At 42.1% G+C, this 26808-nt stretch overlaps 1 protein-coding gene across 4 annotated transcripts; it reads right to left on the bottom strand.

Annotated features, from left to right (window-relative positions):
• Positions 1-906: 906 nt before the first annotated feature.
• On the bottom strand, positions 907-26580 carry topbp1 (DNA topoisomerase II binding protein 1). 4 transcript variants are annotated; one of them, XM_017709244.2, is made up of 28 exons: positions 26306-26580; positions 24564-24673; positions 22561-22695; positions 22218-22361; positions 20156-20337; positions 18856-19049; positions 17972-18163; positions 16534-16700; positions 15640-15803; positions 15073-15323; positions 14636-14940; positions 13063-13235; positions 11860-12071; positions 10916-11238; positions 10592-10777; positions 10236-10354; positions 9825-9948; positions 8690-8854; positions 8469-8568; positions 6164-6359; positions 5804-6033; positions 4658-4800; positions 4365-4473; positions 2933-3096; positions 2702-2830; positions 2533-2622; positions 1927-2088; positions 907-1201 (listed from the first exon to the last, which is right to left on the bottom strand). In XM_017709244.2, the coding sequence occupies exons 2-28, from the start codon at positions 24648-24650 to the stop codon at positions 1052-1054; spliced, it is 4596 nt and encodes a 1531-aa protein (XP_017564733.2). In that variant the 5' UTR covers positions 24651-24673; positions 26306-26580; the 3' UTR covers positions 907-1051. The 4 variants fall into 4 exon arrangements, with proteins under 4 accessions (XP_017564733.2, XP_037390116.1, XP_037390117.1 ...); XM_037534219.1 differs by having other exon boundaries at positions 8469-8565; XM_037534220.1 differs by having other exon boundaries at positions 8469-8565; positions 16534-16697.
• Between the last annotated feature and the right edge of the window lie 228 nt (positions 26581-26808).

Genomic DNA, 26808 nt, shown 5'->3' with positions numbered 1-26808 from the left:
TCTGACCATCAACGGTGGGGAGGTGGACAGAGTTGCCTCCTTTAAGTTCCTGGGGACTACCATTGGCTTATCTCGTAAGCGGGAGAGCAACACTGGTGCTTGTATATACGCCAAAAGGAGGGAAAACGAAGCATTACAAATCTGCAGATGGTGAGCAGATGGCTCACCACCAGCACAGGACCGTTTTAAGAAGATGCCTTCTGGCAAAAGATTAAAAAAAAAAAAAAAACAGCTTGTGTGGAACATCTCGAGTTAGTAGCAATACCTCCACAATCTTTACCTTTATATCCGATATGTATCAGACTGTATATCGCTATTGTCAAAAGAAAACCTCGTATCTCCAAAATGATCATTTTAATGCAAGTCAATGGAACCAAGTCACAGGTTCTGTAATGACGCCGGGATTTCGTCCAGAACATGACCAGTCAGCCTGAACGGTTGATTGCCCCAGAACAACTCTCGTATCTGAGAAAGACTCTCCTTGGCCAGAAAGCCAGAGAGGAGTTCACAGCCATGGTTGGCTAGAAACTGAGACATTAGTACTCCAACATCAGACATGAAATCATAAGCTCACCGTTATCAAAGCACTCTGGGTCAGCCCTCAAATCACATTTAAGGCAAATGGATTGGTGAAGAAGAAACTGTGCTCAGTAAATCCTACGTGACCAAAGAACGTAATCTGCATTAAGGCTATGTAACTGTCCTAATGAAAGCAACTAAATTTTAATTTTAAGTGTTAGGAATTTTTAAAAAGTGGCACGGTGCAGACTTTGGACCACAGCTATCAAAATGATTAAACCTTGGACCTTGTCCGTTTGGTCTTTCTAGCACAGAACTAAGCTTAAACCTCCAATAAAGAATAAACAAATATTCTGGGTTCCGGTGAGAAGTTGTTCCACACATCAGTCATTTAGCGTCATTGCATTTATTTTTAGTAAACAAAACAAGCATATAATTAGATCCTATCTACACATTAATATCTGATTAAAACATTTATAATTCACAATCGACAGTCATATTTATTAACGGCTAATACACGCTAAGGCTGTTTTCACCTAACCCTGCTCTTCTTTAGACTGGAGGCATCTCCTGAGGCTTTGCGCTTGCGGGAGGGGGTGGGCTGCCCTTTGTCCAAGCCTTCAGGAAGGCCACTCGGGGCTGCTCCAGGAAGGTAGTAGGCATCCATTGGTGGTGATGGATCCTGTGGAAGGTATGAAGAAAAATGAAAGGTTACCACTGATTAGTTATAAATGGATTTTGGTAGTTGACCCGTCGTTTATGAAGGGAACCAAAAACAGCAAAATAGCACAATTAGTCAATTGATTATATAGGAGTACTTAGGTCAGGGGTCAGCATGCGGCTCTTTTACTGCCCTGTTGGCTCCTCCTTTATTTTGGCTGTAGTTTTATGACAAACATAAAACAGGTCAAGTGCACTAACACTGTAAATAAGAGCTACACCAGTACCAAAATGTCATAGCTTAACACACTGACTCCTATTTTTTATGTAGCACTTTGTTTGGATTTATGTTACTTAAATACCTACTTAACCTACATTTAATTCTAATAAAGCCAAATTAAACAGAAATTGCATTGTCACAATTAATGGAACACATTAGGAGCTGCAGCACAGGTTTTAAACATTTGAATGGACATTATCTACATTCAGATATTCCAACATCTTTTTTTTTGACAATCCTATGAAACATTATCTATGCTTGCTGTAATAGCATTAAGGTTAAAATGGGATCCAAAATCTAGAGATGCAACTGAAACCTGGAACATCAGCAAATTACCCAATTTGACATACATTAGAACAAGGTGAACAATGACCCACATACCCACTGATACATCTTACTAATGTATGAGAAATTACTGCAAAAGAAACTGATGTCAGCAGTTAAAGTCCTGTGGATCCATTCCTAACCTGCATGAGATAATCAGCGATGTACTCCGGCCTGAGGCAACTGACTCCGCAAGCCGTAGCCTCGGCCACATCTACTCTCACATCACCTGGACCCAGCCGGCTGAAGTCTGCAAAAAGATGAGTGGTGTCCTTATACAGAGAGGGAGATGGGGCCGGCAACACCTGCACAGAAAGAGAAAGAAAAGGGAGTAGGTTAGACTTCAGGAGAAAAATAAAAACCTCTTTGGACAAAGCTAAAAACCTAAGGAAGGGATATATTCAGGTAGCCCAGACTGAAGGGTGATAAATGAACAAGGTATGAGAAAAACACCTGCAGTACATCTGTCTGAAATGGTCTACATGGACAGCGAGACACACAACTGTTTACACCTGGCATGTCTCGAATGTATCTCTAGTGACCACATACAATTAGATTTCATCACTGGAGGAAGGTTACCACATATTTTTACTTTTTAAAAAAAATAATTCTCTGTATTTCTTGTTGAGGACACGTCGAGATGCTTTAGTTTTCAGCCTACAAATGTTCTGAGGTAAAGGGTGCCTGTGTACACCCTTTACACCTTTGCCTTGTCCCCTTAGGGGCCAAATAGGACCAAACTGACATACCGTTGCTCCTCCAGACTGTAACAGTCTCCTGAAACCTGCGTCTCTGGCATGGTCAATATTCAGCATCACTGTCCAGCCACCAAATGCACCCTAAAGAAAGACAGACAGTAAATCTTGTACATGTTCTGAAGGGAGCATGAGTAAAAGAGTGGTAGCGGGAAGTTTGTACCTCCTTCTCTGCGCGCCCTTGTAAAGCTTTTCTCCATCGCAGGGCAGCTTGTGCCAGTCTCCTTTGCTGGGAGGATATGCTGGGAACAGCATCGAGTATAGAACGGCTACCCCATTCAAAATTCTCCTCCTAAGAGACAAACTATCAATGAGTCATAAAGCATACTTGAGTATAGATCTTTCAGGTCTTAAATACAAAAGATAAAACTAAATCAAAAACTGTAACACCCACTGGTAGAAAGTGTCCCTCAGCACGGCAGGCCTCCAGGTAAGAGCGGTGAAGAATCCATTTGCCTGCAGCCATGGCAGCCAGGTACTTCTCATTCCTCAGAGGAAAACCCACGATGATGTGAGAACAGCTGGGGTCAAAGCACTGCTTCTCAAGCACGATACCACCTGCATGTTTTTACAGCATTTACTTGTGCTGCCAAGCTTCAAGGCAAAAGGAGGCCTACATTTTCTCCACATATACATAAATAAACAATATGGATGCAAATTTTTAATCTTCTTTTGACCAATAACCTACTTCTATTAATTAACAACTAAAATTAAGGATGAGATCCAACAAAATATCACCAGCGTGGTACCGTGATCGGACGCCACCTGTGCAGCAAGTCCAGTCGTGAAATTTCCTCACTACTAAATATTCCACAGTCAACTGTCAGTGGGATTATAACAAAGTGGAAGCGATTGGGAACGACAGCAGCTCAGCCACGAAGTGGTCGACCACGTAAAATGACAGAGTGGGGTCAGCGGATGCTGAGGGGCATAGTGCGCAGAGGTCACCGACTTTCTGCAGAGTCAATCACTACAGACCTCCAAACTTCATGTGGTCTTCAGATCAGCTCAAGAACAGCGTAGAGAGCTTCATGGAATGGGTTTCCATGGCCGAGCAGCTGCATCCAAGCCTTACATCACCAAGCGCAATGCAACCCGATAGAACCCCTTTGGGATGAATTAGAGCGGAGACTGTGAGCCAGGCCTTCTCGTCCAACATCAGTGTCTGACCTCACAAATGTGCTTCTGGAAGAACGGTCAGAAACTCCCATAAACACTCCTAACCCTTGTGGAAAGCCTTCCCAGAAAACTTGAAGCTGTTATAACTGCAAAGGGTGGGCCGACATATTAAACCCTATGGGTTAAGGATATGCGTGTGAAGGCAGACGAGCGAATAATTTGGGCAATATAGTGTACATCATACAATGTATCACAGGACGTCACCGTCCACCATATCCTTCCCTCTAACTGTGCACACTCGTGTGATATGCTCACACTGCTGCGCATCACACTTTCTCACAGAGAACACTGACTAAATTGTTGTTTTATCACTTTTGTTCTTTCAAAACAAGGTTGCAAACACCATACTTAATTTTTTTGTGGGCTTATCTAGCAGAACCAATTGCCTCTTTAATGCAAACTCTTAAAAACTGTACAACTCTTTAAAACAAACAAATAAATAAATAAATAAAAGCAAACGTCAACCCAATTCAAAAAGGAATGTGTGTGTTTTTTAAAAGAAATTAAATGAATTTAAATAATATTAATTTCCTTAATATCACATTAAACGTCTTTGAAGTCACATCATGCAAAGATTGCCATGGCAAACGCCTGATATACAACACTGAAATATTACAACATGCTAGAATTTTGTTCTGTATACTGACCCAACACCTCTATGAGATGGCTGTAGTCTATACGCTCCTGTGGGCTGAGGGAGGACAGCTGAAACCGTGGCGGCACCTGCTTCCGCTTTTCTGTCTCCTCTTCTTCTATCTGTACAAAGAATAAGCCAGTCAGTTTAACAACTGGTCAGGCATATCCAAACAATGCAGGACATCCAAGAAAGTGAACTGAAACTACAGATATTTTAAGGGTAGTACAACAGCAAGATTATTTACATGTTTACGTGTGTGTGGTGGACCACTCTGGTAGTCATAAGTGCACAAGAGCTGCTTACCTGTGGCTCAGGAGGCACTGCAGGTTTGGAGATGGGGAAAGCAATACTTGGGGCTTCAGGGGTTTTGGGGACCCGCTGGTCGACATTACTCCTTGGTGGTGTCACTTTCTGTTTCATCTGCTCCTCGATCACCTCACAGGCAGCTGAGGTGACACAAGGTGAACAACAGTACAGTATATTTTTGTAAAAGAGCACCTTACTGATCTCTGAACTATTATTCAGAGCTCGCACCAACGAATGAGCCAACTAATAAATTGTGTTTATGCTGAACAATAAAAATCTAGCTACAATTCACATTTGTGACTGAGATTAGGGCTGCAAAAATGTTGAATAAAGCTGATATCACTTTGATGATATGAGAAATAAAACAAATGGTGTATCTCTGAATGTACAGACTTTTTTCCATGCATGCATAAAGAGATATCTAACTAATCTCTCCTGCCTTTAAGCAAATAGTAAAATACAAAATAACAAAACCAATATTTAAAATAAAAAGAAATGAAATACTAACCGCTACTTACATCAGAACTGCAAGCACAATTTTGTGTAGCGAAAGACTGAGTCTTAAGATTTTCTAAAGGTCACACAATTATATATTTGTTTTGTAGACTTTACAGAAATACATAAAAAATTAAAATAAATTTTATAATTTTTTTAAAAATTTTATATTTTTATAATTTTTGCTTAAATACATTATTAGTAATTAAATAAAAAAAACAGTCATTAAATATGTTTGTTATGACTGCAGCCACTAAAAACAATACAGGGTGTGAGAACAATCCTTTTTACAGTGTTTTCACAGGCTTGTAGTTGGAATCTCACACTACAAGCCCAATTCCAATAAAGTTGGGACGTTGTGTAAAACATAAATAAAACCAGAATGCGATGATCTGCAAATCCTTTTCAACCTATATTCAATTGAATACACTACAAAGACGAGATATTTAATGTTCAAACAGATAAACTTTGTTTTTTGCAAATATTCACTCATTTTGAATTTGATGTCATCGTATTCGGTTTCACACAACGTCTCAACTTCAATGGAACTGGGGTTGTACAATAACAACCAAAATCCACTGTGCAGCCCCAACTCACAACAGAACTCTTTTCGGCTTAGGCACACAAATACACAGACGTTCCCCTTACCCATCTCGACCAGTTCAGAGTCAGTCATGGAGTCTCTGTTATGTTGGGGTTCACCAGTATGAGGTGGGGGCAGGATGGCGAGGGGTTCTGAATGTTGAGAAGGGCTGCCGGGCCACTGCAAATTATCCGCAAGTTTTGCTCTCTCTTCTCTGGCCGTGGGGTCGTCCCACACAATCTGTTCACTCTGAGACGCTTCTGTGTTTATGTCCATTGCAACCTGACGTGACATGCTGCACAAACACAGTTCAGGACAATTTTAACGTGGGATCTAGGTCATCAGTTTAATAATATTCGGGAGGACTGTTTCTTCTCTCTAAGTCAGTGTAGTGTTTGCAGCGTCAGCCACATGTTTGTGGGTACCGTAAAGCCTCCAGCGTCCGGCTGCGTCTGCCCACTCGGCCCAGGCTCTCTGGAGTGCAGGGAGAATCCATCCCCCCTGAACCCACTCGGGCCAGTCTAGAGGAGGCTCGCCGGCCACTGGTCAGCTTAGTGGCAGACATAATCTCCTGCAGCTGCCTTTGCAAGTTCTCCCTCATCTCCAGAGTCTCTGTCAGATCTGAGAGAGAAGAAAGAAAAAGAGAAAAAGAAATTAAATTGTAAACTTTTTTTTGCCAAATGTCACATCAGTTTGTCTTTGCAGTAGCTTACACTGATACAAGCACCCAAGCACCTTAAGTAATATCTCATTTTTGTTATTTTCCTTCTTTTTTTTTTTTAAACATCATTTAAAATACCAGCTGAAGTCTAAACTGTGTCAACATTGCCTGGTGCACAAACTGATTCAAATGGCTTAAAATAAAATTTTCAATTTTTTAAATTATTATTATTTTAATAGATTTTTTTGTCGGAGGTTTAATTCCAACAGCGACAGGGAAAGTATACAGAAAGTATACTGATGGAAAATAAGACTGTATGGTACGGGAACCAAAAAGGACTGCAAGATTTCATGGAGGGTGAACATATCACAGGTTCAGCTCTCCCCAGTCTGCAGGACATTTACACCAAGATACTCTGATACAGCAAGTGTAAATGTACACACATTTATACATATATACACATTATATTTAGATATACCCTGATCAGGCACAACATTCTGACCACCTCCTTGTTTCTACGCTCACTGTCCACTTTATCAGCTCCACTTACTGTAGAGCTGCACTCTGTAGTTCTACAGTTACAGACTGTAGTCCATCTGTTTCTCTGATACTCTGTTACCCTGTTCTTCAGTGGTCAGGACCCCCATGGACCCTCACAGAGCAGTTACTATTTGGGTGGTGGATCATTCTCAGCACTGCAGTGACACTGACGTGGTGGTGGTGTGTTAGTGTTGTGCTGGTCTGAGTGGATCAGACACAGCAGTGCTGCTGGAGTTTTTAAACACTGTGTCCACTCACTGTCCACTCTATTAGACACTCCTACCTTGTCGGTCTATGTTACATCCTGCGTTTGGATGCTCTTTCTTTTGCTTTGTTTTTGGTTTCAGTGGCTTGTTGAGAATAAGTTCGATGACAAGGAAAATGCGAAGCATCGAATTGTCAAACTTGTATTTGATGTGTTCTTAGTATTATTTTTTAAGTTTAGTTTTGGTCTGGCGTCTGGGTGGACAGTCTTGTTTCTTCTTTGTGCGTCTTACCCCTAGGAGACGTAACAGTCCGCCTTGTAGATGTAAAGTCAGAGACGACAGCTCATCTGCTGCTGCGTAATAAGCGATGGTCATCCTCTAGTCCTTCATCAGTGGTCACAGGACGTTGCCCACAGGACGCTGTTGGCTGGGAATTTTTGGTTTGTGGACTGTTCTCATTGTTGTTTAAAAACTCCAGCAGCACTGCTGTTTCTGATCGACTCAGACACACACCACCACATCAGTGTTACTGCAGTTCTGAGAATGATCCACCTCCCAAACAGTACCTGCTCTGTGAGGGTCCATGGGGGTCCTGACCACTGAAGAACAGGGTAACAGAGTATCAAAGAAACAGATGGACTACAGTCTGTAACTGTAGAACTACAAAGTGCAGCTATAAGTGGAGCTGATAAAGTGGACAATGAGCGTAGAAACAAGAGGTGCTCAAAATGTTATGCCTGATCAGTGTATACACTCACCCGCTCAGTTGCTTGTTAACACAAATAGCTAATCAGCCAATCACACGGCTGCAACTCACTGCATTTAGGCATGTAGAGGTGGTCAAGACGACTTGCTGAAGTGCAGACCGAGCATCAGAACGGGGAAGAAAGGGGATTTAAGGGACTTTGAACGTGGTGTGGTTGTTGGTCCCAGACGGGCTGGTCTGAGTATTTCAGAAACTGCTGATCTACTGGGATTTTCACACACAACCATCTCTAGGGTTTACAGAGAACGGTCAGAAAAAGAGGAAACATCCAGTGAGCGGTCAGTTGTGTGGACGAAAATGCCTTGTTGATGTGAGAGGTCAGAGGAGAACGGGCAGACTGGTTCCAGATGATAGAAAGACAGCAGGAACTCAAATAACCAACCAGAATCTCTGAGGAACGTTTCCAACACCTTGTCGAAGGTCTGCCATGAGGAATTCAGGCAGTTCAGACACCCAACAGGGGATCCAACCTTTTACTAGCTGTACCTGTACCTAATAAAGTGGCAGACGAGTTTAAAAAGCAAATAAAAAAATGGTTTGCATGCATAAGAACCCACCTCTGTTCTCAGTGCTGCTTGGCTGCTGCTCTCCCTCAGGCTCCACCAAACTGCCCCGCTGTGGGGTGGCGATTTCTGTCATACTGTCCACAGGACCCTTCTTAAGAACAAAACAAAAGGACACGTCATAAACCTTTACTGATGGCTAGCCTTGTAAAACATGGTACATGGGTTTCTGGGCGGCAGAGAGACAAAGTACAGCAATGCAGAAAGGCACCCACCCAGGTGTCTTCTTGCTCGGTGAGAGTTCGGAGTTTGGTGCGCAAGGTGGACAGAGGAGGGGATTTCTGAGTGCTGTCCGTCACCTGACTCAGGGTCAAGCTCATTTTGGGGTTAAAGGTGAAAGGATAGAGGGACTCTGATACACGCTTCTGCTCCTCTGCACACTGAAGAGATCCGGAGGGGAAAAAAAAAAAACACATCAAATTAAACGAGTAACACTGAAAGAGAGGTGAACTATAAAGACTTTCAGGATAAAAAAAAAGATATGTGGAGGCTCTTTAGCCTGGGCGTACACTACGACTTTTAAAATCTTAACAGATTAACAGAGAGCATCACAACCTTAATGTCAGTTCGTCACAGAGTTTGTCTTTGTGTCATGAGGGCGTTTACACTAGACGACAGGGCTAAGAGACAATAACACACAATGAGTTTAGCCTACGAATAAGAACTCAAAGTCCCAGATCTCCTCAGGTCACATGACACAAACAGAGCTGAAGTTACTGGACCTGTTTGGGCTTTCACGAGCAGCAAAAGCGCAAATTGGGGATTAAAGTGTGGTGATAAGCGCTGATCCAGTGAGAGCTGGAGAAATATTTCACTACAACCTGGCAGTCAAGCTGAAGCTGTAAAGGCTCTTATCTGCCCGTTTTTCATGCAGCTCCTCTGTCTCTGCGCTCCACTGATCGGCAGTGTTCATGCTCATCCTTTCACCTGTTTCTCTGCTCTTCCAGCTCTCTGATTGGCTGTTGTTTGAGTCACTCACTGGGTTAACCTCTGACCTACTTGCACTGCAGGACTCGTGAACGTTTTGAGGCGTAAATATCAAACATGTCTGATAACATTGGAGAGTCTTTGATCACTTCAGAGTTCAATCGGAGAGCTAAAGATTCACTCGTTTCTTTGCTTCCAATCGAGCTCAGACTTGGAGAATTGCTATTGCGATTGTAAAAATTTGTCGCAAGGAGCAAATTGGGATCAAAATTTGGCAAAAAACCTGTAGTGTATGCCCAGCCTTAGACAGTAAACTAGTCACAAGAAGAAAGCTTTAGCATCTTGAATGGAAAAGAGAAAGATCAACAAATTGGAAGCTCCTCCTCAAGTGGACCCCTCTGTATGGAGTATGAGTGAACACACCGCCTGTAGCCAGTGCTGTGAGACTATGTGCAGGCCTCTCTCCTTCACTGCCCTGTACTCTTTGGTGTTGTCTCCCACTTTGCCCTGGTAGATGTAGTGAGTGACCGATTCATCACAAGCCCACCTACAACGCACAGATTGCAGATTATAATCCATCACAAATAATAAACTAGAAAGCAAACAAGACAAGACTGAAAACAAACCACAACAACTGCTCAGCCATGACGTGGCATATGCATACCTTGCAAAGTGATTATTTGTGCAATTTTAGTTTTGTACATTTTAAACGCAAGCAAAAAACGAAGCAGTCACTTGCAATAACTGGTATGAAATTATTTGATCCTGTGTCTCATTTCTAGCCAGTAATGAGGGATGAAAAGAACAATGATAAAGTGTCACTTTTCAAGGTACCTGAAGTCTGCTCCCAGAGATGCAGCCATAACATTCAGCTCACTTTGCTTTTTATTGAGCTTTCTGCTCACACACACCACCACTCCCGTCAGCGGAGCTGCTGGAACCTTTTCCTCCGTCTAAAACACATAGAAAGCAGGTAGGATTAAGTTTTTCTGTTGTCATATAGCATAAAAAATGTTGAAATTTAGAATGAAAACAAGAGGTTCCAAAAAGTATTTGGACACCACCCATTTAACATAAACTTTAAGGCTCTTTAGGTCACAGATAAAACACTTTTTGGACTCTGTGTGGAGGAAGAGAAGAATTTTAACCAAACTGCACAAGGACCTCCAGATTTACATGTGTGTGTGTACCTTAGGTTCTAGCTCTTTGTCCAGTTGAGGACTTGCAGTCAGGGCAGCCAGACTCATGATGTGACTACGATTGCTATTGGCAACAGCAGCCTTCAAATTCCTCTCGATGACCTCACTCAAAGGTGTCTCCATCCTCTGACCTTGCTGAGGCTTATTACCAGGAGTTTTTAAATGGTCGCACACATCCTATAATACAGGCACACAGACACAGATCACAGCAACTAAAAAGCTCTTCAACTTCCATAAAAGAACTCATCAGTTCATGGTCTGTATTATTGCAGGACAGACATGATTAAGAATTTCTAAGACTATTCCAGCACTAACCGTGGTGTTAAAAGAGGGTCCGAAGAGTCTGTCTCTGCTGAGGAAGCGAGACGGTGTGTCAAGCTGAAGACAGCCTTCTTTCTGATTGCTCCCTTTGCCTTTGTCCTGGGCTTGAGTTGTGGCCTCTGCCTCCTCTTCCTTACCTTTGTTTAGCTTGCGGAGGACGGAGTGGACAGCACGGCTCTGCAGACGGCCAGTGTCCAGTGGGGTGACGGCTGCACTGCTCTGGGGAGGGAGCAGAGGCAGCTCCGGGGAGAGGCGCAGAGAGACAGGGGCGGCTGGGATTTTCTGAGAGGCTCCAATAAAACTGCCTTCGGTGCGCTCTTTAGATAAACAAACAAACAAACAAACAAACAAACAAACAAACAGTAGTTAACAGGACTGCTATACGTAATTCAATTAAACACTTAGGTTAAACAGTTCAAGTACTTCAGGTTAAATAAATAAATAAAAACAAGAGAAAAATGGCCCAAGGGCAACAACAGTTATTTGAGAACTACTGCAACTGACCATTTGACCACCTGATTCGCTGTTTTGAGCATTTTCACACCGTTTTGAAACTACACTATTTATTTTTGTACTGTGAAAAATGCTCTTAAATCTAGTCCATATATCTAATATTATTTAGATATTATTTACCTTATTTCTAGACTTTTCATTTCTTTCCCATTATTTATTTTTAGGTCATTTCCATCCATCCATCCTTCCATTTTCTAAGCCGCTTTGATCAGGTAAAATTCTCACTACAGTGGCAGATAATTTTGCTGGTTTCAAACACAACATAGTGAGAATTTTACTTAATAAAATGACTAGAAACAAGTTTAACACTTGCAATAAGTAAGTTAAATAATCTTAGAACAATTTTAACAGGAGAAATATTAGATTTATTGCTTAAATGTAAGACAATTTTACTTGACAAGATGCCATTTTTTGCCGTGTGGTACCTGGAGATGGTGGCAGTTCAACCAGGTAGCGCGCCTCATCTGGGCGTTTGCCTGTCCTGGCGGACTCCAGTACCCAGCGCAAGGTAACGGCAGGCAGGCCCCATTTCTGCGCTGCCTGGTACTTTGTGCCCTCAGGAGTTTGGAGGACCAGGTGAGTGCTGGCCAGCATGCCTTTCCTCTGGTTCGCAGCGCGGACAAAGTAGTCCTGAACACTGTAGAGGGAAATTACATGAGACACTTTGTAAAGATGCAAAGAGACTATTTATGTGGTAACACAATCACCTGCTTCAAAGGTAATTATGCAGGTGATAAAAAAACAAAAGTAAATGTAACACCTACACAGCACATTCCACCCATCACCATATGTGATAACACCATATTACCTGCCCTGCCTGCCTAAACCAGAGAAAATAAACATTCTTTCTGGTCAGAAACTTTGTCAGCTAACTTTGCTCTTAGTATGGTTTGGCAGTTCTTGATACAGGTTTAATTAATATGCTTTAAACACATGATTTATCACTTGTTAAAATAATAGCTAAACAGCTAAAAGCTCACGGGGTGGGGGGGCAATATGATATTTTATCGTGATATCGAAGTTGTGTCAAAATGCACTTTTCTGAGCATATCTTGGAGATCATCAGTACTTAGAAAACACTGCCTACATGTTTAATTCAGATTTAGTGAAGTGCAGTTTGTAAAACCCTGAATAATAATCATCATAGTTGTAGCTTTATTATCAGTAGTAGCATTTAAGGCTCTATTTTGTCAGTTCCAACGTTTTAAATCTGAGAAAAAATAAACAGCGTGATGCGTAATGTGTGAAAATGTCTTGACTTGTAGTATCATGATATAATATTTTTTGCTATATTGCCCAGCTTTTTTGTTTTTTAGAGCAGATATAAATCAGCAAAGTAATTTAACTTTCCTTTAGGCCCCCCTTCATGTCGTGAGGTTAACCATTCCACGCAAGAAAGGCTGCTGCTCGGCTTTACCAGCTGAACAAGCACAACCAAGGGTAAGAAAAAAGGTCTGTGTTGTCCTAAAGCCAGAAAACATATCAGGGCTGATTCAGGACATGGACTAATGACACACATTAAAAGAAGACTTGTTAAAATAAAAAAGGCTACTCTTGTAGTCATGGACAGACAGAAACTATTACAGTTTCCTTTTACTATGGTCAACTGGCTCACACGTGTCTCCTACCTTGCTCCCAGGTGTTTGGCAAGCTGTATGAGGGACTCTCTCTCAGCTCCAGTGAACTGGCTGACTGATAGGACACAGTCTCTGAGGGGAGAGTAGCCCTCCTTCACAGCCACAGGGGTGAACAGTGGATGAGACGCCAGCGGCAACAAACACTGATGCTCCACACACATGGACTGTACGGGCAGCAGACAAACAAACATAAAATGGTCAAGTACTGTACACCCACAAGCATGGAATCAACATACATATAAACAACATATATATTGTAGACTATAAAATGGGGATGGACAACATGTTTGGTAACAGTATTATTGATTGATAAATTAATTAAAAAAAAAAAAAAATCATTTTGGCCCGATACTGAAATTATGGCTAATAGTCATGACGGATAACTTGCACTGAAGCAGGTGTAGAAACACCTGTGGGAATTTTCTGTCTTCTACACCAGCGATTCCCAATTCTGGTCCTGCAGTAACCCCCAGCCCTGCACAGGGTAATGTTTTCCCTGCTCCCAACACACCTGATCCAACTGATCAGATCATTAAAAAGCCTTTAATGGCTTGACATGGGGGTGTTTGGAGCTAGATAAAAAACAGGGCCAAGAAACCTGTAGCCAAGAACCTCCCTCATCTGGCTGCTGAGCTTCCGTGTAACAGTCAGACTGTCTGATGTTTAATGTAACTTACTGACAGAGCACTGAAAAAGGCACCCAAGTACATTTAACAGATTTACGTATGTAAAAGAACTACTCACTGTATTCATTGTTATGTATTTATTCTAATATCAGTGTTTTTCAGGGCATATAAAACACTTACTGATGAGCCAGATAACTTATTAACATTCTACTTCTCAGGTATGTAGAACATTTGTAAAGTACTGGATTTTAGTTGTTTAGAAAGGTAATTTACTAATGAACATACTTCAGTTTTCGATTTACAATCCAATTTCCAAAAAAGTTGGGATGCTGTGCAGAATGTAAATGAAAACAAAATCCAATGATTTGCAAATCGTTTAAACCCTATATTTATGTGAAAATAGTACCAAGACAACATATCAAATGTTGAAACTGAGAAATTGTTTTTTTTTTTGTTTTTATTTTAAATATATTCTCATTTTGAATTTGATGCCAGCAACACGATCCAGAAAAGTTGGGACAGGGACAGCAAAAGGCTGGTAAAGTTGTGTAATGCTTAATAAAAAACACCTGGTGGTTTATTGGAAACAGGTCAATAACACGACTGGGTGTAAGAACATCTCAGAGAGGCAGAGTGTTTCAGAAGTAAAGATGAGGAGGGGTTCAGACTGCTTTTTTTTTTTTCTATTTTTTTATTGTGGACAATCTGTGTTGCAATTTTACGACATAAATAACAGGTATTTGTATTTGAATGCTTCTGCTATACCTGTACCAAAATGTCATAGCATGCCCCATGTGTTAAACTGCCAGTTATCTCTGACTTCCAACACAGCATTTCATTTGATTTATTTTTTTAAACAGAGAACTGATTTTAGATTTTTTATTTAAGGATTTTAACACCTACTATACAGACAAAAGTTCCACATATTTTCATCTTACCAGCCAGGTGTCTGTGGCAACTTCATCCACCGTGGCCTCCACTTCACAGCCCAGCAGTGGAACAATGGCATAATCGGCCACACCTCTAAAACGGCCAACCAAAACCTTCCCAGCGTTCTCCATCACTAGCACTGAGAGCTGGTCCTCTGCTTCTTGTCCGAACCCCACCAGGAGGAATCGTTTTCCTCTGAACAGACCTCCCTCTGAGGCCTCAGCCAGAGTGGAGTCCTTCCCTGGAGGTCCTGGGTCTGGTAGCACAGAGCTATGAGTAGTGTAATTGTTATTAGGGGCTGCTGGCAACTCCACTACAAAAAGCGGTAGGGTAAAGCAGATAGGAAGAGAAAAGGATAGAGATGTCTGTAAATACCATTACAGTCACAAGACAACGATATTCATGTATAAATTCTCAGGATGAGGACATGCACAGCCCAACTCACCTGCTGTCTGATCATTGTCCATGTACTGAGAGAGCAGGTCTTCTTCTGCCTTGGCCTGTAGGTTAGGGCTGGGGGCTGGAGGAAGGGCGGTGGAGGGCCTGGAAGAACGCGGAGCAACAGGGCGAAGGGCAGGCATGTCCTCTGGGGCTGGGGCAGGAGGTGGGAAGGAGGGGTGAAAGTAGCCCTCTGCTGGAAGCAGAGATCCACGAGAAAAACTGTCCAGCAGCCACTGCACTGTGACGACATGAGGCCTAGTGGAACATGAACACATTTTAAGTCCAGTTCAAAGTGAAATGCACCACCCAAAAAGCAACGTCTGCTACGTTGTGGGCCCATTTTCCCAAAAACCATCTTACTAATAAGATCATCTTAGCTGGTAGAGAGAGTGTCAGTGTGATACTTGCTTTACAACAATCATCTCTGTGCTAAGATGATTTCAGGAAACTCAGCCCTGATCATTAATAGCTACCAACACACCTGAGCCAGATAGTCAAGCCACCACAGTCAGCTTTGTTGTTTCAATGACAATCTGAATAAACTCAAAGCATTTTTTTTGTCTGGGCCAACCTGTGAGTAGCTTTAGCAAGGAAGTTTTTAACGTCCTGGTCCGGTTCTCCCATTACTATGTGTGTGAGCTCTTCACCCAGCTGGTTGAAGCGTAGGCCTCCTGCAGAGTTCACCAGCCGCCGAAGTTTCTCCAGCCTCTTCCCCACCACGCCACACAGATAAAGCTACAAGTAGAAAAGACTGACATCAGTGTGATTCAATAGCCAGCCTAAAAATATGTTTATAGTTTGACTAGTAGCTCAACTGGCATAGAATATGTCCTTGCTTACACCTCAAACAGACTAGTCTAGTCCAATTTAGGCCATTTGGAATACAATTTCTATCCGACTGATCGAGGTGGGTAATCCTGTATATAACCCATTAAATAGAAGAATAATATCCGTGTAAACACCTGTATCCGATTACATTCCCTATCGGAAAGTTTCAGTCTGTTCTGCATGTGCGTCGCGTCACAGTGAGAGTTTATACCGTTCAACACGGCGGAGCAGAAACTGGTCTGCAGAGGAGACGAAGTTCATGCTCTGATCTTTAAAAGACGGCGGTGGGACGGACGTCCAGCTTATGTGTCTCAGAGCACGACGTCTTCCTCTCGGCCTTCTTTAATAAGGACGTTTTCTTGAGTCCAACATCATTTTTAAGGTAATTAAAACCACAAGTATTCAGTTTAAAACTCCGGTATCACACCGTTGCTCGTCTCACGCTGACTGACAGCCAATGATGGAAGTCTAAATAACTTTATGCTAAGCTTTACACACTCATTCTAACCCAAATCATGCAATACAAATCCAGAAGCCTTGTGTTTGCTAAACTCCTCCTGACATCTTTACAATTCAAGCATAATCTTGATTTACTTACAAAATGAAAATATGCTCTCAGAAAGCAGGAGAGACCCACCTTACAGCCGTCTAACAGGTCATCTGCTGGACAGACCGTGATATCGAACGTGTCAATTGGATCAGGAGGTTCTATGCGGCTCATCGTTGTTGTAGTCAAGGCAGTTTCATTGACGTTCAAGCTGATGTTTGAGATATGGCTTAGTCCAAGCAATGAAGGGCCATCTGCTGAGAAATGCACCACAAGGTCATACACACGAACCTCTGATATTAGCTGACCACTTTAGATTAAAGCATTAACAATGCAAGTAAGTATGACACTTTGCTCCTATGAAAAATGAATGCCTTAATGGTGCCACAGAGGAACTGTTAAGTATGTGACTGACAAGTCAGAGGTAGCATGGCTGTATCACTAAGCTAACTATTCGAGCTAATGTTTGCTTGGTCTAGAAACAGTGGAAACAGCAAGACTCCATCAGCATCCAATGTTGTTAGCTCAACTCATTTGCTCATCTGAAGAGGCAGCCTCTATTACACATCCAATAAAAAATGCAATCCTTGGCCATTTATTATTAAAGGGTTCCTTGCATCATGAAAGGGTTCTTCCCATTGATGGAGAATGCGCTTTAGATGGTTTTTTAAGGGTCTTTTAATGTAGCAAGCTTGACATTGCAGAAAACAGAAAAAGTGACTCAGACGTGATGTTTTCAGGGCTGTGTGGACGCAAATTTGATCTTTTCAGATTCAACCTGAATCACTTTCTAACAAAGTCCTACATCAGATATGCATCAGATTCGTGGACGCGCGGCATTATTGTGAACGCTTGGATCGGAATTCATACACTTTTTTCCACTTCGCATGCGCCATCATTCAGCGTTACCACGGCAGCAGCAGCACCGAACAGACGTTAAACCCTGTAAATGGTGGAAAAGCAGCTAATCTCACTTTCTTCTCCTCCGTCTGGCTCTAATAATGAAGCCGAGAGCTGATCAGAGTTAATGATCTTCTCAGCGAAGCTCGTTCTGCTCGTTAGTTTGTGCTGATGATTCATTCACGTGATGTGACTGATTAGGATGAGCTCATGAGGGTCATTTCAGGACTCCGGTTTGTTTACATTAATGACAGATTTGATCCACTTACCTAAAAGAGTGTGAACCATCGAGTCAGAGAGATCGGATTTAACAAGAAATCGGATTTGAGCAATGAGGCTTGTAACGTGAACGTAGCGTTGGTGTTCATGCTTCTATTTTCTTCACTAAAGCTTCAAGATCTGTCTTTTTTTTAATGAGTGCAGGTTTGCTGTGGTACTAAGCAAATTATGTTTTAGGCCTTCAAAATTTCAAATAAACACAATTTTAATCCTATTTCACAGCAAGGCTGTAGAGACGTCATTGACTCGTGCACGGAGACACTGTGCAGTGACTCTTCTGAAGCAAACTTTACTCAAGGGTAGCATCGAGAGGAGGGACGGAGAAATCTACAGTCCTTTGGAAACAGACCTTCTTTGCTCTTGCTGGAGCCAGTTGGGGTGGAGGTGTTGGGCCGGTCAGGCTTCTCCCCCCTTTTCTTGTCCCCTCGCTCCACCGTGTAGCGACTCTCATCCTGACAGAAGCCTTTCTCAACACTGTCAAAGAGCCAGTGCACAGAGATGCAGTACACATTCCACTTCCTCGCAAACTCATACTTCTGACCTGAAATTACACACAGACATACATAGAGACACATTCACTCTCATACATTTTGTCTTAAATACGTAGGGCTGGTTCAAATAGTTTTTAGTCATTGAATTTCGAATAATTGCTCTCAAAATAGAAAAAAATTTAAAAAAATATTTGCCTTTCATTATCAAGCATTAAGTATTTTCATTACTGCAGTTCACCATTTTTCCAGTAAGAGGAAAAGGTTGTAAATGGTCAGCTGAAGCCCAGTTGCTAGCACTCCACATGTTACTGTAGAAGCTACAAATGTACCACCTGCTTTTATGGGTCACACAGATGCTAATGGTACCACACTCTGGAACTGTAGTTTTATTTATTGCCATTATAGTTTTGCTTTTGTTGTTAGTATATGGTTTACCACATTTTTATAATATAAATTCCAGAAAGCAACCTGGAGGACAAAACACAGGCAGAGAAGAGCTTCGTCGCAGTTGAGCTTTTGTTGTTATCATCTGACAATTTAAATGCTCCCACACATGATTTCTTTCTGAGGCATCTTTGCTCGTTTAGCTTCAATGGCCACGTGAAAAGCAGTGCAGTTTGTTGTGATCTTCCTGGTCACTGATGACGTGTTATTAATCAAGCTATAGTTCTGTGGCTTGGGGGGGGGGGGGGGGGCAACTGAAATTGGCAACTGAAGTTCACAATTAATTCAAAATGATCACCTGAGGGCTCACTGACGATCAGATGAGTGCATTCATTCATCTTCAGCTGGCCAGTGTAGCGGCCTCCATGCTGCTCACAAAGCCGCTGCACCTCTTTGCGCTCCACCGTAGACAGACCAGTCACACACACTGTGCAGCCTTTAAGCACAGGACAAAGATAGTCCTCCAACCGCAGGTCTGTGTACCGAAAAAGACTGAAAGAGAGAAGCAGAAAATATTGTTCATTATATAACATATACAAATGTTATTCAAATCAAATCTTCATAGTTCATACATCATAATCTTATGACTTTCAATATTTTAAAAAATGTATTGAACTGTAAATGTACACTACAGAGATAAGCACTCAGATAAGCAAAAATTCTCTATTAGAAGTTATTCAAAGCCTGCTGCACCACCTTCTAACAAAATAAGACCCAAAAATCAAAAGCCTTGTCATTCGAGAGAGGTTGCATATTCATAGTATTCAAATGATGTCACACAATCATGGTGCCAGAATATTGGTAGGCAACTGGAAGTTCCAACAAAGGCATCACTCAATTGCTGCTCATTAAACATCTCCAAAGTTTAATGTATTTATTCATTTAAAATTATTTGAGACAAATTAACATATCGCTGTTGTCGGAAAAAAAACCTTGTATCTCCAAAATAGTAACTTTACAGGAGAAGGAAAAAACATACTTTACTTTCAATGTAAGTCAATGGAACCAGAATTTTTTCCATGTTATTTTGGGTCATTTCTTTTAGGCTATTCATCATAAAATTTACAAACAATGTAAAGAGAAACAGATACTTTCTAATTATGTCAAAAACTGAAAAATGCCAAGGTTTTCTTCCAACAGCAACGATATGCTGTAAGCTGATGTCGGCTTAATGATTGCCAGCTACTTGTTTCAAATTCGTTCTATGTTTAAGGCACTTCAGTGTGACAGTAATCTTCAGCTTTATACATTTATGTGAGTTTACAATTGATGCACTTTTGCAGCCACCTTTATTCATTTTTGTAAAAGCTCACTCTTTGGAATTTTCTGAACTCTGGAGGCTTTACGGATCCAGTCCAGCGATCTTGTTAACCAGCCCACTTTATTCTGACAGTAAGCACCCAGACACCTAGTTTTCACTAACTGTGGTTTCCAGAAAATACCTTAAATGAGAGACCATCAGATGAGAGCAGGTGGCATATCTGAGCTAGTTTTCAATTTCGATTTTTTATTTATTTATTTATTTTAAAATACCTCATTGAAAACATTACACCCTTTGCCAAATGAATTTACAACAACAAAGACATAAGCAATCCTACCTGTCTTGAGATTTTTCCCAGCATGCTTTGACCCAGCTGGGCAGGACAACGGGCTTCCCCAGGTTGGCTGCCACCACATACTTCTTACTGCCCACTTCACCTGCCACCAGGTGAGTGACAGAAACGTTGAGGTCACGGTAGACTCGCCCGCCCATCAACTGGACCAAGTCCATCACTTCTGTCTGCAAAACACACAAACACACATTATGTAGACAAACTTAATAAACGCACATAACAATGCACCAAAGATTGCCCATGTTTCCCTTTACTGCAAACGTTGTCCATCAGTTAGTTCCTGCAGTCGGTTTGGACACCGGAAATCTTGATTGACTGGCTACATTTAAGCAAGGTGCACATTTCACTTTTTGCCAAACTACTGCTTTAAAGCAAAACTATCCATCCTTGACATTAGCCACATTTACACACAGCCTGATAATCCATTAATAATCTGACTAACAGCTCAATCAGAAAAGCAGACCTCCCTGTAAACACCTCAATCGGAATGGTCTAGTCCGATTGAGGCCATTCGGAACACAATTTCTACCCAACTGAACGAGGTGGGTAGTCCTGTAAATAATCTGTCAACTAGAAGAACAATTAACCATGTAAACGCCTGTATCCGATGACATTCCCTATCGGAAAGTTTACGTCAGTCCTGCATGAGCGTCGCGTCACAGTGAGAGTTTATACCGTTCAACACGGCGGAGCAGAAACTGGTCTGCAGAGGAGACGAAGTTCATGCTCTGATCTTTAAAAGACGGCGGTGGGACGGACGTCCAGCTTATGTGTCTCAGAGCACGACGTCTTCCTCTCGGCCTTCTTTAATAAGGACATGTGAGGGACGTTTTCCTGAATTTTGATAAATTTCTGATAATAAAACTCAGGTAACACACTGCTGGCCATCTCGCTCTGACTCACGTGATGCTGACTGTCATGGTAACGTCTACAATATGTGGTCCTCTACAAATGTGCGTAATTTTGGATCTGATTACTTGTAGCGAGCACGTAAACAGATATTTTCCATCATGTTGTTGAGTAGAGTGAGTATAAACACCTCAGTCGTAATATATAATTGGAATGTATTCCGTCGGATTGGCAAAAATCTTTGCACGTAAACGCAGCCATTTACAGGCATGACCACTGAAAACAGCTCTGTTAAAAGGTTATTCTGGCCTAATTCTTGTTAATTTATCATGTTATGTGATATTCTGTAGTGCTGAATCTATCCGCCTCATCAGTTCAACAGAATTCACAGTTCTGTATCTTTTTTGTTTTCGTTCATAGCGTTCTCTCAGTATAATGCCCAAACATGCACCACACAAACATGTTATGCAACCACTGCGACGCCCATTGCCCCCTGCAACAAAGAGATCATGACTGCTAGTGTAATCACTGAAGTACATCCGAATAAATATAGATGCAGTGAGCTAATCGACTGAATTCCTTGTGCATTAGCCAAAACAAACAGCTCATTATCACAATTTCCACATTCAGAATTTCCTCCCACCTTAAGATGCAGAAAAGGGTGTTTCGGGTCTTTAAACAAGATCTCACTCTCGTGCAGGGGTGTCAAACGCAACCCCAAAAGAGCCTGTTAAACCTCTTCAAATGTCCCTAATAGGACTTTTAAACCTACCTTTTTGCTTGATCTACACCCCTGGCATCTGCTGAGTGTCTATGTTGGCTGAACTGCAGCAGAAACACTGCTAGTGTGTATGATATGACTGCTGTGGTAGAATTGTGGTGTATCCACTGTCCCATAGATTGTTGTTGGGAGCACATATTACGTTGCAGTGCATGCTGGTGATTGTACTGCAGAGCACTGTGAAACGGGTTCCTATTGATAAAATTTCAATTACTTTCGGGGGCCGGATAGGATGGTGCTGTGGGACTGCCCTTGTGTTTGATATACGGGCTCTACAAACTACTGTGGCACGATGCATTTTCACAACAGACGTAGTGATGGTTACATTTCTGATTCTGGTCCAAGTGTCCCTTTAACAGTTAACGAGCCCCAAGCAACAGTATTTCATCCCTCTTGCGAACGGCATCCATTGCTCACCCGTGCTTCCTTGTCCAGACTGGTGCAGGACACCGTTACATCAGCCATAGCCATGTTGTAGACTGGCTGCTCTGCCTTGGGAACACATCTCTGCTGCTGCAAGCAGAAGAGCACTACGAGAGGACTCACTATCCTGCAGCCCAACTGTGGTGTACACAGGCATAGACACAGAACAGAGGACAAACATGAACGACAGAACACCACCAAACAGGATAACAACAGTATTATCACCCTAGTTATACATAAAGCCAGGGAACTCTCAGGAGTAGCTTTAGTTCTGGCAGATCTTAGACACAGTTATTTTAACGAGGCAAATAACCAACAACAAAAAAAAAATAATGACCTTTCTGCAGTGCTCAAATGCACTGCTAGTGAAGTCGCTGAAGACGTACAAGGATTTGTCATTATGCTCCAAGTCCAACGCCGCCTCCTCGTCGACGGTCTGCACATATTTTTCCGACTGTAGTCCCACTATCGCCTAAACAGAGACGGGAGAGGAAACACAGCATACAGTAATCAATACAAGGCAACACTGATAACTGAGAACTGAAGTCAGTAAAGCACTGTTTAAAGCTCTCTGGATGAAATGTGCAATTGCAGGCAGTTATCTACTGCTGGCATCGAATCTTCATCAGGAGAATGTTGATTTTGCATATGAGACCTGAACATCAAGCCGGACCGTCTTTTGAAGGATGTGCAAGTAACATTAATGCCTAAAGGCGTCTGAAATACTCCTGAATACCAGGAAAAACGGTTAGAATTTTTTTCATTTAATTACATTTTCAGTGCCAAAGAAAATAAGAAAATTCCCATTTTATGAAAAATAAACAGAAAATAATTCATTTTTAACAAATTCTTGGTACATGAAAAATCTATGCTCTACTAGTTTTTTACTTTGCATTTATTATTTATTTACATAAAAGGATGCGTGAGAGAACGCACTGTGATCCGCTCTTCACATTACATTCAGAAGACACATGGCAGTAGAGTTAAATCAATAGTTTATTGTGCGGGCAAATGAATTGTTTTTCTACCTGTCGTTGTGACATGTTTACTTTTTGTTAACTGTGGTTTAGTTTGCAGCCCGCAGTGATTAGATCTTAATAATTAGCATTTTGCTTACACACTTGCAGCACTGTTTCATTACGCAGCATCTGCAGTTAAATGCTAATTAGAGGATGTAAGTGATCTGAGGTGTGTTAATGAACGTTTTATTATTTACCGTTCACATTACAGTCACATATTCTCATGCATGTTTCCTTGTATCGACTACTGCCTGTGCTGCTGCCTTTGTGATAAAGGTTACTCCTCTTTCCCACCCCTGTCCTCTGACCAACACTCCAGACTGATTCATATACACCCATCAGGCGTAACGTTCTGACCACCTCCGTGTTTCTACGCTCACTGTCCACTTTATCAGCTCCACTTACTGTATAGCTGCTCTTTGTAGTTCTACAGTTACAGACTGTAGTCCATCTGTTTCTCTGATACTCTGTTACCCTGTTCTTCAGTGGTCAGGACCCCCATGGACCCTCACAGAGCAGGTACTGTTTGGGTGGTGGGTCATTCTCAGCACTGCAGTAACACTGACGTGGTGGTGGTGTGTTAGTGTTTTGTTGTGCCGGTCTGAGTGGATCAGACACAGTAACACTGCCGGAGTTTTTAAACACTGTGTCCACTCACTGTCCACTCTATTAGACACTCCTACCTTGTCGGTCCACCTCGTAGATGTAAAGTCAGAGACGACAGCTCATCTGCTGCTGCACAGTTTGTGTTGGTCATCCTCTAGTCCTTCATCAGTGCCCACAGGACGCTGCCCACAGGACTTTCTTGGGTGGTGGACTATTCTCAGTCCAGCAGCGACACTGAGGTGTTTAAAAACTGTCTGATCCACTCAGACCAGCACAACAGACACTAACACACCATAGCATTAGGCCTGATCAGTGTATATATTACAGGCCTTACAAATATCCCTTACATTATTTATTTGTTCAGTATTATCCTGTGTACCTGAAGTGCTATGATATCACATCATGACCATGCCTGGTATATTAAGGGTGGAATGAATTCTGCACAGCTCAATGTGTTATATTCAAAGCACAGGGGCAGAAAACTTCTCAAAGACATGTGCCATCTCTGTTACGTCTTTACTTATGAATTAGGCTATTTATTTTTGAAGGTGATATGCAATGCGCTGTATGTGATCACACTACTTTCACAGTAATGCTAAAGGAAAATATTCAATGGTCTAAATATTCTCTGTTAGAACTGCTGATTACACTCTAAATAAAAAGCAACTCTGCCTCAAACCTATTTTTAATCATCATAGATATTTACTTACTGTACCTCATAGGCTTTGAGAGCAAGCTGATTTTTCTGTCCACCGTGTTCAACAAATTTCACCAAGTATGCTTCCTGGCTCCCCTTGGACATTCTGGCATCTATACTAACCAAGACTAGGAAGAGAAAGCACTGAATTAACACATGGCTGAAAAGCACAATTAGAGCAGTATAATCTGACACCAGTTTCTGGTGCATCATAATGCAAAAGAGGCAAAAACAAATCAGAACAACTAGATTTGCTATGCAAATCCATTAAAAACATCCATCAAAAACTCTTTAAAACTAATGGGCTTAAGCATTTTTGTTATGTTTTGCGCAGTCGTGCGCTGGACGTTAGGGAACTGGCCCTGTGACCGGAAGGTCGCCGGTTCAATCCCCAATGCCGACAGCACATGACTGAGGTGCCCTTGAGCAAGACACCTAACCCCCAACTGCTCCCCGGGCGCTGTGGATAGGGCTGCCCACCGCTCCAGGCAAGTGTGCTCACTGCCCCCTAGTGTGTGTGTGTGTTCACTAGTGTGTATGTGGTGTTTCACTTCATGGATGGGTTAAATGCGGAGGTGGAATTTCCCCGTTTGTGGGATTAAAAAAGTATCACTTAACTTAATAAAACATCATTAAGTGCATTAAACTCTATTTTTTGACAGCAGACAGCATTTCCAGTAGACCTGTACCCGTTGATGGCCAGATATAGCTAGATAACTGTCAAGCTGAAGGAGAAGTCCACCCATTACTCAAGGTTCCTGCATAAGTATCTTGTTCTAAAGCAAACCAGTCATTCAGAATGGCTTGATGAGAATTACACCATTCTACAGCAAGAGAATTGTTCACTACAGTGGTGATAGGAACCAGGCGTCTAAGGTTTTTTTAATGCCTTTAAAAGCTACATCACAGAAAGCTATTGCACAAAATGGTTAGGAATAAGTTGCATTATGGCTGTTATATATTATTCACCCACTCCTACATCAGCCTTGTAGGTTTCACTGACCATATCGGATAGTAATAATAATAATAATAATAATAATAATAATAGCCATGTTTGACTCGTGGTTCTTATGACCACCTCTGTAAGGAAACCTGAACTGGCAAGACTCTCCAAATTACAACGAAGCATTTCACATTTAACCTCTCCGAATTACTTTGTTTACATCTCAACGGTTGAATGGTACAGAAATTTCGAAAAAGCGGTGGAATTCCCCTTTAACTATCAAGCAAGTGTCTAATGAGCAGCAAAGGTTCGATTGAAATTTAGCGTGTTTACTGGAAGACATTCTTCCCGTAAAAACCATTGTGTGGTCGAACAGCCAGCACAGATGAAAACTAAGACCATTTCTAGCTCCTTTTTTATTTAATATACACTTTTTAGTGTCAATCAGCTGCGCCAAGTTAGCTGAACTTACCTCTCGGCCTCTCTCTTAGCATGGCGCTAAAGTCTAACACGAATTCCTCGTTCCACCTTAAATGGTGCAGCAGATCCATTCGGGCAGCTCAGAATGTAACCAGCTATGTGCCGTATCGACTGCCACATTTAAGGTGGAACGTGTGAATTCGAACAAGAAGCCGGCGAAGAGTTAAACCCAAGTTCAGCCTCGCTCTCCTAGCCGAATACTGTCTATCTGACAAGCCTGACACTAACATTTTAGTCCGCCTTAACCAGCCAACACATGAGCGGCGGTTAGGGGTCTAAGACGGGACTAAAAGTCGCTGTTTAGTGAGGTTTAGTACCGACTCTGTTGCGAACTCACCACTGAGCCTCGGGTTTGTTTTCGCGCCGCGAATGAGCTCGCGGGGAGATACGAGCTCGAGCGCTGGTTGTGCAGGAGAGCCGTTAGCGCTGGACAGGGCGAGTGGACGGGCGGATAGAGGACACCGACATTTCTGGACAAAACGGGTTCGTACGGCTTTATTTCGATACCGAAACGCTTCTTTATTCCTCCACAGCCCGACCGCGGCGAATTCGCGCCATCTAGTCGGGTTACAGAACGTCCGGGTGCTCTTCTTCTGCTCGGGGGTTTATTTTTCGCAGACCAGTGTTACCGCCCTACCGCCACCGAACGACGTGGAGCTGCAAAATACTGACACCGAGTTGGTTCGTTCTGCAGTCCCACGGTGACCAAACCGTTTAAAACCGACGACATTAGATACTCGCAAGAACGAAGCCACGATCCCACACTCTTGTTCAAGGGTTCTTTAGTAAAGGGAATGGTTCTATGTACCGATTTGGGATGTAACAAAGTACAAGTACTAG

This window comes from Pygocentrus nattereri, chromosome 24, assembly GCF_015220715.1.
Source record: "Pygocentrus nattereri isolate fPygNat1 chromosome 24, fPygNat1.pri, whole genome shotgun sequence".
NCBI classification, from domain to species: Eukaryota; Metazoa; Chordata; class Actinopteri; order Characiformes; family Serrasalmidae; genus Pygocentrus; species Pygocentrus nattereri.
The sequence above is the reverse complement of the archived record's forward strand: the minus strand, read 5'-3'. Positions and strand labels throughout refer to the sequence as shown.

Excerpts from the sequence above, each read along its gene's own strand:
- topbp1 (XM_017709244.2), bottom strand. The coding sequence starts at position 24,650 with ATGTCCAAGGGGAGCCAGGAAGCATACTTGGTGAAATTTGTTGAACAC. Across the intron at positions 18,164-18,855 it reads GATCGTCAGTGAGCCCTCAG|GTCAGAAGTATGAGTTTGCG; the intron begins GTGATCATTTTG and ends GTGTAATTTCAG. Across the intron at positions 3,097-4,364 it reads CCATCTCATAGAGGTGTTGG|GTGGTATCGTGCTTGAGAAG; the intron begins GTCAGTATACAG and ends AAAAACATGCAG.